General features: G+C 33.3%; 4 protein-coding genes across 4 annotated transcripts; 2 read left to right on the forward strand and 2 right to left on the reverse strand.

Moving 5' to 3' along the window:
• The first annotated feature begins 4,502 nt into the window (after nucleotides 1-4,502).
• Tsp_05144 (hypothetical protein) lies at nucleotides 4,503-11,076 on the forward strand. Its single transcript, XM_003369686.1, has 9 exons — nucleotides 4,503-4,560; nucleotides 4,610-5,739; nucleotides 6,398-6,845; nucleotides 6,962-7,503; nucleotides 7,774-8,208; nucleotides 8,274-8,810; nucleotides 8,961-9,515; nucleotides 9,645-10,913; nucleotides 11,068-11,076. Exons 1-9 carry the CDS (start codon nucleotides 4,503-4,505, stop codon nucleotides 11,074-11,076), a joined length of 4,983 nt encoding a protein of 1,660 aa, XP_003369734.1.
• Nucleotides 11,077-11,146: 70 nt separating this feature from the next.
• Nucleotides 11,147-14,851, reverse strand: Tsp_05145 (glucose-6-phosphate isomerase). Its single transcript, XM_003369687.1, has 4 exons — nucleotides 14,791-14,851; nucleotides 11,772-13,459; nucleotides 11,423-11,440; nucleotides 11,147-11,320 (listed from the first exon to the last, which is right to left on the reverse strand). Exons 1-4 carry the CDS (start codon nucleotides 14,849-14,851, stop codon nucleotides 11,147-11,149), a joined length of 1,941 nt encoding a protein of 646 aa, XP_003369735.1.
• A 405-nt stretch (nucleotides 14,852-15,256) lies between these two features.
• Nucleotides 15,257-16,618, forward strand: Tsp_05146 (Mob1/phocein family protein). Its single transcript, XM_003369688.1, has 5 exons — nucleotides 15,257-15,292; nucleotides 15,437-15,586; nucleotides 15,838-16,131; nucleotides 16,182-16,261; nucleotides 16,321-16,618. Exons 1-5 carry the CDS (start codon nucleotides 15,257-15,259, stop codon nucleotides 16,616-16,618), a joined length of 858 nt encoding a protein of 285 aa, XP_003369736.1.
• Nucleotides 16,619-17,315: 697 nt separating this feature from the next.
• Nucleotides 17,316-20,203, reverse strand: Tsp_05147 (ADP-ribosylation factor 1). The gene is made up of 8 exons (XM_003369689.1): nucleotides 20,132-20,203; nucleotides 19,796-20,050; nucleotides 19,380-19,467; nucleotides 18,686-18,841; nucleotides 18,515-18,625; nucleotides 18,329-18,453; nucleotides 17,557-17,592; nucleotides 17,316-17,477 (listed from the first exon to the last, which is right to left on the reverse strand). The coding sequence occupies exons 1-8, from the start codon at nucleotides 20,201-20,203 to the stop codon at nucleotides 17,316-17,318; spliced, it is 1,005 nt and encodes a 334-aa protein (XP_003369737.1).
• Between the last annotated feature and the right edge of the window lie 31 nt (nucleotides 20,204-20,234).

Consider the following 20,234-nt stretch of genomic DNA (forward strand, 5'->3'; position numbering starts at 1 on the left):
ACACATATGGTGCGTATTAGATGTTATGTTCTTGAATAAAATAAAACATATCATTGAAATTTTTTAAATTAAGCAGTATAACGAATAAGTTACGTGTCTGTTTTATTTATGAGCACAGCATTGTGCAATGTGAATTGAAAAATGATATTATTTTTTCGAATAAAGATGTCATGGTTATTTTTATTTTTAATGATGTTCAGGTTAGTTGATGTATGAATTTAGATGGAGCGCAATAATACAGTTAAACTGATGTTGAATGAATGAAAAATGGTATAAGAAAAAGAAGAACATTTGTTTGAGCGTTTTGATTTGAGGAAATAATATAAATTAAATTATAACTCAACACAGACTTTCAAGCAATGCGAATAAGAGAAAAAAACATAGGATGAAGTAAAACAAAAAGATTATTTAAAAAATAATAGTAATTATTGATAATAATGAAGAATTAGATAGCGCGTTCAGAAAATAAGAATATAAATACGATATATATATATATATATATATATATATATATATATATTTGTATAAATGGAATAGTTGTTGAAAATTATTCAACGTTGGAAGAAGATTGTAAAATGAAACAGGTTTTTGTAACGTTGTAATGTGTGTGTCACCGGCAAAAGGGTATATAGCCAGTAGGCTTTTGTCCTGTTTTTCATGTCGACCACTGACGAATAGAAAATAGCAGAGGTGGCTGGCTGGCTTGAACGAGAGATGGTTGGTGGTAACATTTTAAAACTTTTGTTGTCGATCAGTGCAGCTAAAGTGAAATAAAAGAGAACAACAAAAAATAACAAGCAGAATAAAATATTATTATTAATATTATTAGTATTTTTATTCTTCTTCACCGGAAGCTGCTCGGCTAAACTGCTGCTGATCCATCTTCATTTATCCAAGATCACTGATTTCATCAGAGAGAATAGAAAAAAAGCAATTTTTTTTCATTCTCCATTTCTTTCTTAATTTGAAATAAAATAATGTTCAAAATATGGTTTTCATTTTTTCAACTCATCTTACAACTGACAATCGTCTGTTCGACATTGTTTGGTAAGTTATTAATTATTTCTAAAATTAAAAAAAAAAAGATTATCCACTGATACTGATGCATATACATGTATATGTATTGAGTGATTTTAAAATTGTTATTTCGTTGCACAATTTTACACTGACAACACACACGTAAAAATTAATATTTTAAACAAAAATTTGTCGGTGGATGCTAATAATTTTTTTATGGTTTTTTTAATTGACAAAGAAAACTTTTTGTTATTGAAATGTTCTACAATAATAATAATTGGATGATGAAATTTGCATTTGTTAGTTGATGAAGTTTCGGTGATTCTTCTTCACATTAGCGTTGTGATGGACGTGGTGGGTTGTGTTTCAGGTCAAGGTTGATAAATATCCTTGAATAATTATAACGTTTTAGTAATTCCAGGACGCGTCTTTCAGCTGTGGACATTTCCTTGTGGATGTCAGTTCTTTAACCCCACCCAGTTTGGCCACTGGCCACCGAATCATCTTTTCCAACTATACCATTTATCAAAACGATCTTTTCTATTCTAATTGTTTGATGATCAAGGCAAAAAAGAAGACTAACCATTATTCAGATCCACATCTTTTGCTTTTTTTGGTTCAATTTTATCCCTACACAAATAATTTAACAACTTCTAACATTTAGCTAACCTTTAACAAAAGCTTCTTAGCCTAGTCAACCAACTTTCTGGTCAAATATTTTTTACAACATTAAATGCTTCAGGTTTAAGGAATTTTTTCTCTTTCTTTTTCTTTCAAATGATGAACATAAATTTAGAAAAAAAACATTCCCATCATTATAAATTTTCATGCTAAGAAATTTCTCTGAGTCATAATTTCCTTCATGCCACGCCTTTTTCAATTTATACAGGTCAGAAGCGTTCGTCATTTCACCATGCACGAATGGTTGGTTCACTTTCAATTCTGCATTTTATTATTTCACATTTTTCATCAAATTTTTTGCTGATGAACTCTCGTTAACTTGCTGTATTTTAATGCATTACTGTATCATACATCTTCTTCTTCTTTTTTTTGTAAATAGTTAAACGAAAGGTAATAATAAATAAAAATAATAATTTATTTTTGTAAACGATTGTATTGTTATCATTTGAGATAAAGGCATTTTGAATTTTGCTTTTAAATTTAGAAATTAAAGTGTCATTGTAATTTTTATTCACCCAAAGATGTATAATAAATTATAATATGTTTGTGTTGACTGAACAGTTTACTTTGCACCATAAGCAACAACATCAACAGCATTAACGAATGTAGAAGGGACAAGTTCAAGAACAATTCTTTTCGTATTTATTTTGTACAATTTTAAAAGAAATGTTTCACTTTAAGCATGATCGACTTCTTTATTTCTAACAAAGTAATTTTCAAGCATTTAAAATTAACCTATTTAATGACGTATTTTCCAACTTGACAGTTTCCATTCGAGCGTAGATGTTTTCAGAACAACTTAAACTCATCGCCTACATAGACACAAGTACAGTACAGATGCAGATGCAGATACAGATACAGATACAGACATACATATGCATAATAATATACATGCAATTTTGAAAGTGTCAAAAAAGTTTATCATCCCATATGTGAACTTTTTATTCAATTGCACATTTTTTAATTTACAATTTCTTTCTTTTAATTTTACTAATTTTCTTGTTCACATTCATCGATTAAAACTATGGCAAAAAATTATACTCATTTTTGATGTTAACTTTACTTTGATATTTCCAAAAGAAGATCAAAGTCAAATTTTATTTATAAATTATTTATTAGTGTATGGTTTGACGTGCAGGTATTGATGATTCATTTTTGTTTTTCAATAATTTCTACTTGATTTTTACTTTGATATTTCCACAAGTACAGTTTTGCACCTAACATCTGATTTTAAATTTAAAAAAGAAAAATATGATTATGTTCTTATCGAAAATTCTTATATTACACTTTGAATTATGCATGATGATTGTAATTTATAATTCAGTTCATGCAATTATTTTAACCAGTAGACTCTTTCAAAAAAAATACTGTTTTTTCAAGCTAAGAGTTAATTTTCTAGTTTTGCTTAACCCCAATATCGTTTCATGTTTATTATTTTAATTTTAACAAGCAATAAATTGATATGTCAACAACTTCCGTACTGATAAAATAATTCAACAGTTTTTTGTGCAGTTTCATCAAATTTCAAATAATAATAATTTGTATATTTAAAAAATTAAAAAAATGTTTGCAATATTGTTTTTGTAATTTATTACAGTATCGAAGGCGTGTAAAATTATGAAAAAATTTCTGACAATGAGTTTGATAATTGGAAAAACCTATTTTCATTATTAGAAACCAGAATTACTTGCACAGTGAACGGTTAAGAAAATTTTTACAACAAAAACAACAAGCAACAGCAACAACAACGATATAATAAATAATAACCAAACTACTTTACTTGCTTGCAAGTGTTCGCATTTTCTGATGAAAAGAAAATGCTCAGACTGTATAAACATGTTTCACACAAATTTTCTCCCTGTTTCAGTAGACCTATTTATTATTTTTTCAATAAAAGAAAACAAGATTTGCAAATTATTTTTTATGCATATTTTCTGATCAATGGAAAAAGTTTCACTATTGAATTGATAAATAATTCATTAAATTTTAGTTATGAATTTAAAAAATTGTTTCTTTTTGAATTTTTATTGCATTTAAGACAAGTTACATTTATATATATTCGATTAGGAAATATTTTTATTTCAATGGACTACTGTACTTTTGGTATAAGCAATTTCAGGTATATAGGAACGATAGTAAAAATTTCTGTCGCATCAGTTATTTTTTCTTAGCAGTGCATATTCTCATCTAGTCGATTTAAAGGCACACATTATATTTTACTCGTATTTGTAAAATAAAGTTTGTCTTGAATTACGTATTTCTTTTTTTTTGTAAAAAATAATTGTGAGAATTTTGTGATTTAAAGAAATTATAAAGTTCATACAGTTTTTCAATTTGCCTAGTTGAAAATTTCCATTAAAAATTTTTGGTATTTTTTATTATTTTGAGTAAAGAAGAAAAGAATGAACGGTTCATATGTATGTGAATAGAACATCGATTCATTTTTATGTGTTGTGAAAAAGCAATTTTGTGTTAAAGTGCCATAAAAGAAAAAGAGTACCAGGAACTGAAGAGCATATTTCAAATGCTCAAAGAATTTGTAATTGCATTTTTTTAAATTGAACATCTTTTTCATGATGTGCACATTAAGTTAACAAAGTTCACTGGTCTGGTGAGAATTTTCATGAAAAATTCAATTCATAACAATGTGTAGGCACTGCTTTGATAACATTCCACAATAGCAATTGCTTTTTATACATAAAATAAATTTTATACAATAGGAATATTTCAAAAGTTGGCTTCTGTGATTTGACTGGTTTTCTATAAAAAATAATCTTATTTTTGGATTTAGATTCAAATTTAGAATGGCAACAAAGAGCAAAACGGGCATCAAATCAATGTACAGCAGAGCAATTGGAGAATGTGCAGCGTTGTTTAAGCTTGCGAACTGACATTGATGCTAAACTTTCAGCTTTTGAGCCAAATAAGCTGCTTTTTGCTGATGAAAATGAACGTCACTTGTTGATAGCGGCTTGTTCAAATTACGACCTGCTGGTAGAATGTGACGACATGTTGAACAGTGAAGCTTACAAGAACTGCGTCAATGGGACAAATGCACAAGATTCGCTGCTTTATACTTATGCGTGCGAATTGCTTTTGCCAATGGTAGAAGACTCTGCAAATGCAGACTGCTGGACTCAGACGAAAGCTTGTGATTTTAATCTGCTTTCAAAATCAGTTCCCAAGTTTGATTCTTCAAAATTTCCCTGCCAAATTTTGCTGAGCGCTTACAAGCAGCTGAAATGCACCGCACTTGTGAACGATCATCAACAGTGTGCTTTGCTGGGTGAAGAAATCGTCGGTCGGGCACTGACTGAGACTGAATACATTTTATCTGATCATCATTGCAATTTGGACAAACTTGTTCAAACAGTAACGTCACCAAATTTGGCGACAGTTTCTTTGAAAAATTCTCTGTGCAAAACACTGAATGAATATTCAGATGTCTATTGTTTGCCGGCATTGCAAGATGCGCTGCTGATTTTGCAACTCGATGCAAATCGACTGAAACAAAATGCAGACTCATTTGCATTGAATGGTTTTTGCAGGCAGATCACATCAACTATGGGATGCTTTAAACGTGTCTTAAAGCAAAACGCAATCAACTGCTTCGTTGACAAGATCAGTGAAGCATTGTTGGTACAAGCAAGTCTTCTGTGCGGCGGAGACCCTAATCCGTGGTTGAATCGAACATCGAACTGTGACAATTTTGATTTGAAAATCCAATTTCAAGATCCGTGCTATTTCGAACCACAGAATCCAATTCGAGGGGATCCACTGCCTGCCATTTGTGCTTTGAGCAAAACAACGAAACAATACATCAAATGCACTACTTCTCGTGAAGCTCCATATTGCACACAGAATCGTGATTCTGACGTAAGTCGTTTGCACGAAATAATTGATCAAATTATGGATATTTTGGCTTGCAATCGAGCTGAACAAGTAGATGGTCAAATAAGCACATTATCTACGGACGAGACAATTTCTTTGCCAAGCGAAAGTTGTTCACCGGATGAAATGCAAGCTTACATTGCTTGTATGGTAAGTGAATCATTTTTCAAGTAAAAAATATTTTGAAATTGAAACATCAAATTCAATTCTTATTTAAATTTTATATTTTTTTTAGTTAGATACTTTCTATATGTAAATTAATATTTTCTTACACAGTATGCGAACTTTTATAATTTATTGTCAAATCAAATTAGGTTGTATTTTAAAAGACGGAGATATTATGAGGCATTTGCATTTTAATAATTTCATTTTAAAATTAATTAGATGCATTTAAAATTTTCAATTTAATTAAATATAAACTGCATTTTTAAAATCTAAATTTAAAGTGAACATTTTTTGAAGATCAATCTGCCAACATTTGTTATGAAATGACATTAATGCAGATTTTATAATAAAATAAAGAAGTATGATAAGTAAAATTTTTAAAAATAGAGTAAAATAAAGTAAAACACAATCAGATGGGTTTTTAAATCAGTTTTGTTAGCAGTGAAATATTTGCTCCAATTCCTGTCAAGAAATGTGCCAAATCGCAATAATTGATAAAAATATTAGTGAAATGTGAAAATCGTCCATGGTCATGTCATTATATAAATTTTTTTGTAAAAAATTGAAATTAGCCTAGGCTTGATGTCAATGAAATTGAAATTACTGGGTTAGGTTTTGTTTAATGTAGGTACTGCTTTTGTAGAATGATTTCAGTCAATATGGAATACATCCGGTATCTGTAATAAACAATGTCTCGGAAATTGATTTGGCTTGTAAAGCTTTCAATCAGTTTTTCAAATGCAAAAGAGGATCCAAATGCCGTCCAGCAATTGACGGTGGCATACATAATATGTTTTATTATGTCTGTGGAACAAGACTTGCTGATTTCAAGCAGCAGAGGGATTGTTTGGGAAAAATCAGTGAAACAAATACCATTGTGGAATGCGTTCGAAACAGCAGTTTCACTATTAACGAGCTTTTCAACATGGACGAATCAGAACTGTGTCAAGCATCGAATAATGCACTTGCCTGTGCATACAGACGTGTGGAAAGAAAATGTGGAGTGGACAGTGCTGATTTTCAATTTTTAATCATGCAAAGCTTCGCCAAAGGAGTAAATTTATCTTGCCCCATTGAAAAGCCACCCAAAAGTAAGAAAATGAAATAATAAATTATAAAAAGAAAAATTATTATTAAATTTAATATTTAAAAAAAAGAGTAAAAGCGTGAAAGTGATCGATGAATGTAAATTTTATTTGCATTGCAGAGAAAGATACGTTCATTGCTTTGCCGGTGAACTGCACAGAACATGAAGAGATGCTTGTGACGAGATGCGCTGATCAGTTCAACGGTATGACGGAACGATTGAAAGATCTCGTTGGTCAAGGTCTACCTCATGTTCTGAAATCTGTCGACGAATTGAATGATGTTTTTTATGGTAGTTGTGCAAAAATGCGAATGTTCGACCAGTGCTGGAATCAGTCGTTTAGTCATGATTCAAATTGTAAAATATCCAGCTGCTTGATCAGTGTCGGTTTGACGGTTTGTCGATCAAATGAAGATTCTGATTTGTTGCGTGATCAGCTTAAATGTTCTTTTTCACTCGTCGCTGAACCTGACTTCAACAAATGCGTACTATCAATGCCACGCAACACGTGGAATGATCCGGCAGCGTTGTCGAATGCATTTCCAAAATTCATTTCATGCATCCAAGAACCGCTCAATCGAAAATGCGGTCCAAATGCTGTAAAACTTGTTCGATCTTTAATCAACGAAGTGTTGATGAATCCGTACGATTCATCCTGTGTGGTAAATTTTGAACACTTGCGTGAACCGTTCCAAAGCAAAACTAAGCCAGAAATCAGTCTGTTGCAAGAATTATCCAAAGTATTTTATTTTACACACAACTGTTTAATCATTTATTGATTTATTTTATTTTATTTATAGGAAGATTTAGTTGCAAAACTTCGTGAATTTATTTGGTATCCGCAAGAAAATGATCCAAGAAAAATGTGCACAATAGAAGAATATATCAATGCATTGGGATGTCATTCACAATTGCAAATTGAAGATATTCAGATAGAAAATGTATTTATAGATGCTCCGAATATTTTGAATATTTTGTGCAGGCGATTAGAAGCGTTTTCAAATTGCACTACAAGTATGCCGTGCCGTTTTCCAGACGACGAAAGTTGGCAGAATTTATTGACAGTATCTTGCACATCACACAGAGAGCAAATGGACTCTGTTGGACAGTGCTTGACAAAATTGAACAGAAATGGTAAAATGCTGTCAATTTGTCAAACTGAACGAAAGCCGGCCAAAAATCGTGAACAGTGTCCGTGGAGTAGACCTTTTTTCCTTTGCACTTTGCCGATGGTTGCTTCTCAGTGCTCACCACAAACAGCCGAAGCTCTTCGCTATTTGTACAGCATTTATGCTCGTCCATACGGGCCCGAGTGTATATTAAATGAAAGCATCTCAACTGCCGCCGTTCATATATCTGACATGAAGGTAAATGGGCGCTTTGTTGGATCAGAATATCGTCCAATTTGATAATTTCCAATTTATAATTTCAGATTGGAACTAATTTCAAAGTGATAAGTTCAGGCTTTGACGTGATGCACAGATGTAGTTTTCAAGAAAGAATTGAATTTCCGTCGTGTTTCTATCATTTTGAATTGCATGATGTGAACGTGAAAATATTCTTCCTCGACTTCAAGCACCTCTTGCCTGCCCTGTGTGATGCAAAGGATACTTTTGTAAATTGCACATTGCAAAGACCATGTTTACTGGAAACTGACGAAGCTTGGAAAAATATGCTCATCAATGCATGCGATGTTCAGCGTGAAAGAGCTGAACGCGCGGGCGCTTGTTTAGATCGTCTCACAGCCGGTGAACATGTGCTTTCAGCTTGCGACGACGCTGGATCAGAAAGACATCAAGCAATTGTGAAAATGTGCCCAACTGAAAGGGATTTCTTTTCCTGCTCAATACCAATAATGGCAACGCGTTGTTCAGCTCAAGAAGTTGATGATGTGCAATTTTTTTACAACACTTATCTGAATTCTTTTGATTCGAAATGCAGCCTCAGCTCTGTCGACAATGAAACTATAGTACGTGAAATTTTTTATTTTGTTTTTATTTTTGTAATTAATGATTTTCAAGTTATTAATATTCATAAATGAACATTGAATGTAATGAAGTGAATTAAAAATTTAGTACAGAACGAAAATACAAAAATAAACCGTTGCTTTTTATTGCAGGCTGTAGCAGATGATTCAGTTCCTAGTTTGAAATTGGCAAAAGTGTCGTGCAACAACGAAACTGACACAGGACCTTATTCGTGCTATGAATATTTGCCTACAGAATTCCAACTGGAAATATTGCTGTTCGACGGACCTTGGATTGTTGAATCAATTTGCAAACAATTGCCCAAGTACAGTCGTTGTTTGGATGAACAGTCTTGCAGTGTTGGTCACATGGACGGATTGAGAGATGCGTTGCAGTCGGTTTGTGAAATACCCGTTGACGATTTCAAAGAACCGTCAGTATGTCTTTCGAACAACCTGAAAACTCCTGCCGATCAACGATGCTTAGCGTTGGCTCAAAATTTGCTCGACAAATCTTTCAAATTTGCAAAACAATCTGAATCCTGCATTCCACTGACCGAATTGCTCGAGTGTGTTGAAGAAACTGTGAAACGAAATTGCACTCCTGAAGCTACGGATCTTATGTACAAATTGTACAACAGCTACATGATACACGTTGACGTGGATTGTCTGTTGCCAAGAGAAAGCAGTACCAGCAGTGTAGCTGAGGTATATATATATATATTATGTTCTTTTGTCGTAAAATAGAAAATCATCATAATGATTATGAGCGTTAACTTAAATTTGCACGAAGTGATCGACAATGAACATCTTCATGAAAATATTTTTGTTTTTCAGGATACTGCTGCAAAATCATCGATGACCACAGATGTAGATGTGGAAAATGTGACACAGATGTACGTGCAGCCGAAGTGCGACGATTTGATCGATTTCGACGTTCGGTATGTGGAAGATTGTTCATCGAAAGTTGGGTCAGATTTGCAATTGAATCAAATTGTTTTCGATGGCAAATCGATCACTCCGAATGTGTGCCAATTGTTGGATCAATTTGTCAATTGTACAGAAGCACAGCCGTGTCGTACGCGAGATCACGATGCTTTGAAGGAGATTTTGAGGCAATTTTGCATGCTCGAACCGGCCAGTTTCAATCCAATTGCACGCTGTTTGAGTGAATTTTATCACAGTGAACAAGAACGCACAGAAATTGAAGAAGATGATTCTTGTATAATATTCAATCAGACGTTGGCCGAAACGGCGCAACTGTTTCGCAATCCGATCGAGGCGAATCGGACTCAGTGTCCAGCGTTGGGTATATCTTTGCAATGTATGGCCAGACGTCTTGCCAGTCGTTGCTCGTACGAGTCGTTGAAGCTCATCTACGAGCTGTACAATTCTTATGCAAATTGGTTCGGCTCAGAATGCGCTTTGGATATTCGAAAAATACAACGACCGCCAGTTGCGTGCACCACTTCCCAGGACAAAAGCTTTGTCGGTTGTCAAGCGGAATTGTTCAAACATCACATGAATCCAATCACATTCATCGGCAATCCTGAGACAATGACCACCTTGTGTGTCACTTTCTCTGGACCGTACCGAACATGCTTGGCGTCGCTGAACTGTACTCCAGAACCGTATGCGCACGCATTTTACGAAACCTTGTCCTTTTTGTGCTACAATGAATCCCTGAAAAGTGATTTCACCAAATACGGCAAATGTCTGGGCAGTGCAATCAGCTCTGTTACTGCGGACAACTGCGACGCATCCTACGATGACATCATTTGGTCTGGTGTGCTCGGCGCCAAGGCGAATCCATGTCTCAAGCTCAGTTCCATACTGAACTGCATCACCGACGTCGCTTTGGAATCTTGCGGAGAGGAAAGTGTCGATTTGCTTTATCGAGTGAATGATTTGTTCATGGAACGATACGATCCCAAGTGTTCCCTTGAAAGACCAGTGCTAACTACGACCGGCTCAACAACGACAACATCCACAACAACACTCAGCACTGTTGCACAGACCGTTGAAGAAGATGTCGAAGATACGCTAACACAGACTGACTTCACTGCAACAACTGATACTACTGAACATACTCCTCAATTGCACGAAGTAGTTGAAACTACATCCACAACAACAGCGACGACAACTATGACGACAATTATGACGACAACAAGTATTATTTTTTTAAAAAAATTGTTTTTAGACTTACATTTTTGATTTCATTTTTAATTTTCCCTAAATCAAACTGTTCAAATTTTTTCAGCTGAAGTGACCAAAACAACACCACCTCCAATCATGGACAAGACTACTCCAATGAAAAAGCCGGACTTTGCCGCGCCTTATCAATCCGAAGATGGAAATGCCAGCTGCACCATTGTACCACAAATGTGGATTCTCACCGTCAGTTTATTAATATCAATTGTACTCTTCACTTCACTTTTACAACTTTGACGATTATATTGCCACGCTGGACCGGTGATCTGTTTCACTGTGCAATGAATACATGTTTTCAAGTGCTATATATATATATACTATATATTACATAACCTTATTTATATTAAAAGTTTCTTTTTTTTCAAATTTGCCGTTAAATAAAAATTTTCTACATTTGAAAATACTAACACAAACTTCATTATCTGAAATAAATAATATTCATATATATATATATATATATATATATTTCATATAGTTAGAATAGTTGCTGTTGGTTGAAAATGAAAAATTGAAATTGAACTCAACAGAAAAAATATAAAACACAGTTTCGGTTGCTCAATTTATTACTTTACTATAATGACATTTACGCCATCAATTGGAACATATACCTCTGGGTGTGTGTGTGTGTGTTCAGCAGAGAATAAAAAGTGAATAAACTAATTAATTAACTAAACATTACAGTATATCTCCAAGATGAACAAACAATTAATAAATATTGCATTTCCAGTTGATGAAGAAACTAACTGTTCAAACTTTGTGCGTTTTGATGAAATTGATCAAACCGTTCGTGGAACTGTCGTGTGAAGTAACAGTGTCGGTACCTTTCAGCTGGGGCTGAATAACCTTGGCCAACTGTTTTCCCAATTCCACGCCCCACTGATCGAACGAATTGATATCCCAGATGACACCTTGGACAAAGATTTTGTGCTCATAAGCAGCGATCAGCAAGCCGAGAGTAAATGGAGTCAGTTTGGTCAAGACGATGCTGTTGCTTGGTCGATTCCCTTGAAATACTTTGTGCGGACAGAGACGTCCAATAGCTGCATCACTCATGCCGGCAGATTTCAATTCCATTTTGACTTCGTCCTCAGTTTTGCCTCGCATCAACGCTTCGGTTTGAGCCAAAAAATTGGCCGTAAGTATTTCATGATGCAATCCGTTTCGAATCGGATTCAACGACTGGATTGGCAAAATAAAATCACACGGTATCAGACGGGTTCCTTGGTGTATAAGCTGATAAAACGCATGCTGACCATTGGTTCCCGGTTCTCCCCAAACCACTGGACCAGTCGCGTAGTCGACTCGGCGTCCATGCTTCGAGACCGATTTCCCATTGCTTTCCATATCGCCTTGTTGGAAATAGGCGGCGAAACGATGCAAGTATTGGTCGTAGGGCAGCAACGCGTGGGTTTCGGCTCCGTGAAAGTTGATGTACAAAATACCCAACAAAGCCATGATGACTGGCATGTTCTTTTCCAAAGGAGCTTGCAGGAAATGCTCATCCATGAAATGAGCACCGGCCAACAGTTGTTCAAAGCCGTCCATACCGAGGAAAAGCGCGATCGACAGACCGATTGCTGACCAAAGCGAATAACGACCGCCAACCCAATCCCAAAATTCGAACATGTTCCCCGGGTCGATTCCAAACTCTTTCACCTTGTTCGCGTTGGTGGACAAAGCGACAAAGTGCTTGGCTACGGCTTCAGGGTTTTGAACATTGGACAAGAACCATTCTTTCGCAGATTCGGCGTTCGTGATCGTCTCTTGTGTGGTGAAAGTTTTCGACGCGATGATGAAAAGGGTTGTCTCGGGGTTGAGGCGTTTCAACGTCTCCGCCAAATGCGTGCCGTCGATGTTGCTGACAAAATGGACGTTCGGACCTCGTTGGTAAGCTTTCAACGCTTCGGTGACCATCAGCGGACCCAAATCTGAACCGCCGATGCCAATATTGACCACGTCGGTGATCTGCTTGCCAGTACATCCGAGCCATTTTCCAGTCAACACGTTGTCGGTAAACGTTCTCATTTGCATCAAGACGCGATTCACCTCGCCCATCACGTTCTTGCCGTCAACCAAAATCGGCGTGTTGCTGCGATTTCGCAACGCTGTATGCAAAACTGCTCGATCTTCGGTGATGTTAATCTTCTGACCAGAAAACATCGCCTGACGTACCTGCTCCACCTTCCTCGCTCTTGCCAGCGACATCAATTTCTCCAACAATTCTTCGTTGATCAAATTTTTCGAATAATCAAACAGCACCTCTTCGTTGCCGCACTTCAATTTCAGATGAAATTTTTCAAAACGCTGCGGATCATTTTCAAACATCTCCTTCATTTTCAAATGCCTTCCTTTGTTGTGCACGTACGTTCGCAGTTCGGTGTAAATCCGATCACTACTCAGTGAAGTCTGTAAAGCCATTGTTGAACTGATGAACAGCAATTCTAAATACAACTAATTCTAACAATCTGCAATCACTACAAACAATCTGCAAGAAAACAAACAAACAAACCAGACCCCCCAATGACCTAAATAGCAATCAAAACTGCCACATCAACTACATACATATTATATTCACATTCAAAAGCATGCTCTGCTGCTTCGACATTAAATAATCTCGATTACCAAAAACATAAAAATGTCCATTTGAAAAAAACTAAAGGTTATTCACAAAGAAAAAAAAACTTCAGAATGACAAATTTGAGCGCACAACCTTTTTGAAAATTTCAACAAAATAACATTAAAATATTCTTCAAAATTGTAGAAATTCTAAAACAATGCCTCCTAAATTCAACGTGCCATTTTGGTGATACATCACCATATCTTCATGTATAACATTTCTTTCCGCTTCAATGTCATGTATTTGTATAGAAATTAGAAATTAAAAATTAAGCAGAACAAAGGAAAATAACAAAGCTCGCGCACCTAAGCAGATAAATAGTATAGCTTAAATATAACAACAAATTAACATCTGCTAAACACTTTCAGATCAATTTCTTCATTTGCGCAGAGGATAAAACAAGGAAAACAACAGTTGGCTTTCAGATTTCAATTCGTATGTCAATAAGAGAACTAAAACATAATAGGATGTTTAATAGAAAATTGATATAAACAAAAAATCTGCCTTCATTAAACCACTGAATTCATTAACTAATAAATAATAAGCCATTTATGACGAGTATTTTTACAATTCAAAAAGAAACTGTTATGCTTTAGACAAATTAAAAAACTTAAGCAAACAAATACACAAAAATTAAATTCAAAGTTTCAATTCAGGAAACCGACTCAAAAAACATCGCTAAACTATAACAGTGATGAACTTATCAAAACTATTTTGTCAATAATTCAAAATAAGAGATAGAATACAGACAGCTTCAATAATAAAAAAGCAATTTATCTAGAAAAAACAACGGCAAAAAATAAATCTGATAGCGAAATGTTAGCCGCTAGCCAGAAATGTCGCAAATCGTTGGCAGAGTTGTCCTAAATTTTAGTGTCAACTTAATGTCAAATGCCAAACGAAAAATTACATGACAGGCAAACGACCTAAAATGGATTTCTATGGTAATTTTCACAAATTAAAAAAGTTAATTTAATTCAAAGTAATCGCTATTTGTTTAATAACTGATTTTCAGTCTCAGATGCTTGAAGTGAAAAATAAGGAAAAAATGAAGAAAATTAAATATTTAAAAACAAAAAAATCATCAAACCTAAAGTAAACAGTAAATTTAAGTATAAAAATAAAAATTTTAAATAAAAAACAAAAAAAACTTACGTCCACCACGACGGAATACGTAACACAAAACAAGAAGAACGCCATGGAAAAATACGTACATGATTTTCAAAAAAATTTTGTAATCATTCACAATGAATTTGTTCTCGTTTTAATTCCATAATTGGAAATGAATTACCAAAAATTATTAATATAAAATATTTTATTAATTTAAATATTTAATTAATCTTCATTAATCTAACAAACGCAGTATACGGTAGCATAAAGCACTAAAGTCATAGGAATTGCCAAATTAAAATTATTGCTACTAAAATATATAATATTAAAATAAATAAAAATTAAATGATTATTATAAGTAGATTAAGTTTTAAAATATATATATATACCGAATGTTTTTAAATTATTTTGCAATTTTTTGCCGATCTACTTTATTACATAAATCAATAAATCCAATAATGGAATTAAAAGCAATAAAATGAAATTAAAATTCTTTACCTTCAACTGAATTATGATTACACCCTACATGGCTAAGGAGAATATCAGGGTAATAATTATTTAAAATACACATTTTCATATGTAATCTTAAAACATGATATATTATTATGGTTTCATTCTCTAACTATTAATCTTAATTAAAGAAGTTAGGCATACTTTGAAGCAATTAATTTCATTTCATACACTACTACAGTATTACGTACGTTCTTTTCATTTTTACTGTAATTGGAATTCACTTGAGTCACTTTTGTCATCAAAAAGTACATGGGAATCAATGGAATTTGGAATTTCAAATTCTGATATAAAAGTAGTGCGTAGAAACTCTCCTGGAACAAAGCGAGAGGTAAAACCACTCTCACATATGATGATAATACACACCCACTGACGCACATATAACTTTTATTGTTATATTTAAATATTTTCTCATAAAGTATTTTTTATCATAGTTCTATTTGAATGCACAATTTTCAAGTATATTTAAAGTAAATTAATTAAAAATTATTTCTTCTCGTATTTTTATTATTGCTTATTTCTGTGTTTAATGAGTGCGTATGGTATGTTTAGCAGGATTAATCTTGTTTAGTGTTTTTTAAGGATTGGTGCAATTGGCCGGAAATGAATTTTGATGAGATGGATAGCACTTTGAATGTTCAGATGTTTATTCAGCAGACAATTCGTAAAGACCCATCGAACGTGACTGCTATTTTGACTCCACCAAAGGGCCAAGACGAAGCAGTGTGGAAATACGAACATTTAAGACAGTTTTGCATGGAATTAAATGGTTTAGCTGTACTCTTGCAACGCGAATGCGATCCCGCTATTTGCTCGCAGATGGCTGCTACTGAGCAATGGATATACCTTTGTGCTGCGCACAAAAATCCAAAAGAAGTAAGTTTAACAATAACGTAGTTGCTTCACTGATGTTATTGTTATTCCAGTGCACAGCTATCGACTACATCCGGCATACGTTAGATGGTGCGGCATGTTTATTAACTAACAATAAATATTTTCCAAGCAGGTATAAAATTTAGCGTTATTAACATATCGTTTGTTTTAATTTTACTTCAATTTTAACAGAATTAGCATCAAAGATGCATCGGTTGCTAAGCTTGGTTCTGTATGTCGTCGCGTTTATCGTATATTTTCTCATGCCTATTTTAATCACAAAAGTTTGTTTGATGAATTTGAAAGGAAAACACATCTTTGCCGACGTTTCACGCTGTTTGTCATCAAATACAATCTGATGATACGTGATCATTTGATTATACCGAAATTTGATGACATTGGCTTGCAAAATATATCTGTTGAACAACAGCAACATGTCGAATCTGTAGACTTGCTGAACGAAACTACATGTGGTGTAGGAGCTGTCTGAATAGTGGAAGGTTAATTTTTATTAAACTCATACATTTCTCTTTTTTTCATCATCACTGTTTTCTTTGTTTCATTTCTGTCGTAAACCGGTGATAATAACAAATTACATTTACATATTGATGCACTTGGTGTTCGTATAGTATTTTATGATATGCATCTGCACGTTCCGCAAAATGAAATCTTGCAAATATAAATGCTTTCTCTTCAAAAAGAGTTAACCGTTTTGTTAGTTAGTCACTTAAAAATTATTTCAGTATTGAAAATCAGTGTTCTTTTATTGTAATAGTAATGATAATAATGTTATTATTATTATTGTTATTAATCCAATTCGCAGAAATCACGATGATTGAACATTAATAGAATATGACAAGTGAACGATAAATATTGCTTTCCTTAAAAAGCGGGACAAAATGCGTTAGCGATGGAAGGAATGTCACCGCGCACAGAAATGCTAAAAAGAAGCGGACATACAAAAGATGAGCGAAAGACAAAAAACAGTTTTAACATGTACGGATATTTCATCAGAAATCGAATGTCAGTACTCAGAAAAAGGCCCAACTTCAAAAACAAAATTTTGCTTAGACAAAACAAATACATTTTGGGAGAAATATTTTGGAAAGAAGAAAACGAAACAAATATGAATGATGATAATAAATTATAAAATACGTCAGTGTAACAAAATACAATTCAGACGTAACTTAACTTCGATTTTTCAGCTGGCTCGACAGCCAATCCAAACCTTCATACAAGCCATCTCCAGAGGTGGCGCAGGTTGCCTGTATGTACCAACTACGATTGCGCAGAGTATGCAAACCTAGTTTGTCTGTCACTTCAGCAGCGTTCATTGCATTTGGCAAGTCCTAGAAAAAAAAAGAACTGATACAAAACCGTTTATAAAATTTTACAATACATTAAAAAACAACATTTACCCTTACTAACAACACTCACTACACCTAAGTCAAACTGCTGAAAACCCTAAATTACTATTCAACACAAATTAACTACCTCTCCAAATATACATAAACTTAAATTTCACTATTATTACAGAACCAAATAAATCAGAATTTGAAAATAAAATTTAATCACGCATTAATTACATATGAACAATTTTGAAACAATCTGCTTTGCACAACGTTTTAACAATCCATTAACATGTAGATTAACTACATTCTATTAATCTATAAAATTTTTACAGTAAAATAGCATTTAAAATTTTAAAGCTAAAGTTTTTGAAATATATCTCATAAATATATTTATGAAACTTCCAATTTACATACAGGACTGTGTAAGTTTGCTCGAATTATCATTTAAAGTATTTTACACAGAGAAGCATAATAAATAAATATAACTATAAACGATATGAAACCTTAAAAAATGCGACGCAAGAAAAAGAAATACGTAAAATCAGTTTAAAAAATCATAAAAAACTGAAACAATCATAATCGAATTCTAATAAGTAATAGATGTTAAAAGCAAAAAACACAAATGAATATATTCAAAACAGTACAGCATAATATCAATTAACAAAGAATCAGAACATCAGTCACATACAGATTGAACAATGTTTAAAATTAAAGAACATTTTTTAAACGTTCGTTTAAATGTTCAGAAATCTTTCTTCAAATCTTCAATAATTTTTTAATGCTAAATTGAATTAAATATTTAAACTCTTTTCATTTAAAGATATTTCAAATCAAATAAAACATCTAACCTGCTTGTTTGCAAAAACAAGCAACACAGCGTCGCGCAATTCATCTTCTGCCAACATTCTTATTAGCTCATCCCGAGCTTCACCAACACGTTCTCGATCATTACTGTCAACGACAAATATCAAACCTTCAAAAAAGGTATGTAAAATTGTAACTACATTTTTATAATGAAAGTATGTTATCCATACCTTGCGTATTTTGAAAATAATGACGCCACAATGGACGAATTTTATCTTGACCACCAACATCCCACACAGTAAAGCTGATGTTTTTATATTCCACCGTCTCTACATTAAAACCTGAAAAAAATAATGACAAAACAGTGAAACAACATATAAAGCTCCAATTCGCTCACTAACCTATCGTAGGAATCGTAGTAACAATCTCTCCTAGCTTTAGTTTGTAAAGAATCGTTGTTTTCCCAGCAGCGTCCAAACCGACCATCAAAATTCGCACTTCTTTCTTCCCAAACAAGCCTTTGAATAAACTAGCAAACAAATTTCCCATCACAAAATCTAAAAATGTTCAATTATATGAGTAGTTGAAAATTCATAAATAAATGCGATTTCACCAATTTTCCAACATAATAAAAAAAACTTTTCAAAATCAAATTTAATTAAATAATATTTCTCCAGATTATAAAAATTTCATTTGGAAAATTTTTAAAAGAGAAATACAGCTGTCATTATTAACGTCCTTGATGAAACAGAAAGAAGCGATAAAAATAAAAACAGGAAGAACAACAAAACTTCGAAAAAACACATTATTCATAAAAAATACTTAAAAAGATGAAAAAGATCATGCAAATCATTTCATAAAAAACATCATGAAGTACACTATTAAAAATTGAATAAAATGTATATGATAATTAAACAATGTCATGTGAAAATACAAAAACAAAAATACACATAAAAATCGAAAACATAAATGCAAAATAGATTGTTTTAAAGCTCAACAGAAACAATTTATACTTAATAAAATTAAAAAACTTTAAAACTGCAATCCTGAATGAACACGGTCGACAATTTAATTCATAACATTCACCTTAAACACGTACAGCTTCGCATGCGACTCTGACAACGTTGTACAGTATCTGACCTGCACGTAATAAAACAGTATGACAAATACACGTCATAGAATGCTTTAATTAAATAATTTGAAATGAAAAAGATAATAATGTGTAAATAATTCGAAAGATAATGTAAATTTACAGATAACTATCTAAGTTCAAAACATTCATGAAGTTTATAATGCAGAAAGGTTGAAGACGGAAATAAATTCCACTTGATTACTATTAATCGTACTGTAATATATTCTGTCTAATGGAATATACGTAATTTTGTGTTCTCCATTTATAGACACCCGTTTTTTCATTTCAGTAAATACTACCGTGTATTGTACTCTGGTTTACTATTGAACCAAGTGGGTTAGTAAAAAAGACAAATCTGTGATATCATAATTCCCCATACACATGTCAAGATATATAAATCATCAGACCCAGACTTCATTAGAAAATTTAATGAAGTTGACTTTGGTGTTGAAGCACTTGTAATTGACGACTTCGCAACAGCTGTTGGGATGTGGTGTAACTTCAACTCTGAAGATGTACGAACCGACATTACGATGCACGATCTTTCTCCGCTAATAACATCAGTTACTGAAGACGTGATAGATGGAATTATTTCTGAATACTGTGATGACCAACATGCTTCTTCAGTCAAATTCTGCACTTATTTTACTTAACGCAAAGAAAGTAAAAATGGAATTTAAAAAAATGGGCTGTCACTCGATGTAAAACTTTATACTCGATTTTGGATGTGGATTAGGATAATGAAAAGGCCCATGATTGCATCATCCACGTTGTGAGTGCAAAGCATTAGGTCTCTTTGCTTATGAAAAATGTCTGCG

The sequence above is a fragment of the Trichinella spiralis genome (assembly GCF_000181795.1).
Source record: "Trichinella spiralis strain ISS 195 chromosome Unknown Scfld1557, whole genome shotgun sequence".
Classification (NCBI taxonomy): Eukaryota; Metazoa; Nematoda; class Enoplea; order Trichinellida; family Trichinellidae; genus Trichinella; species Trichinella spiralis.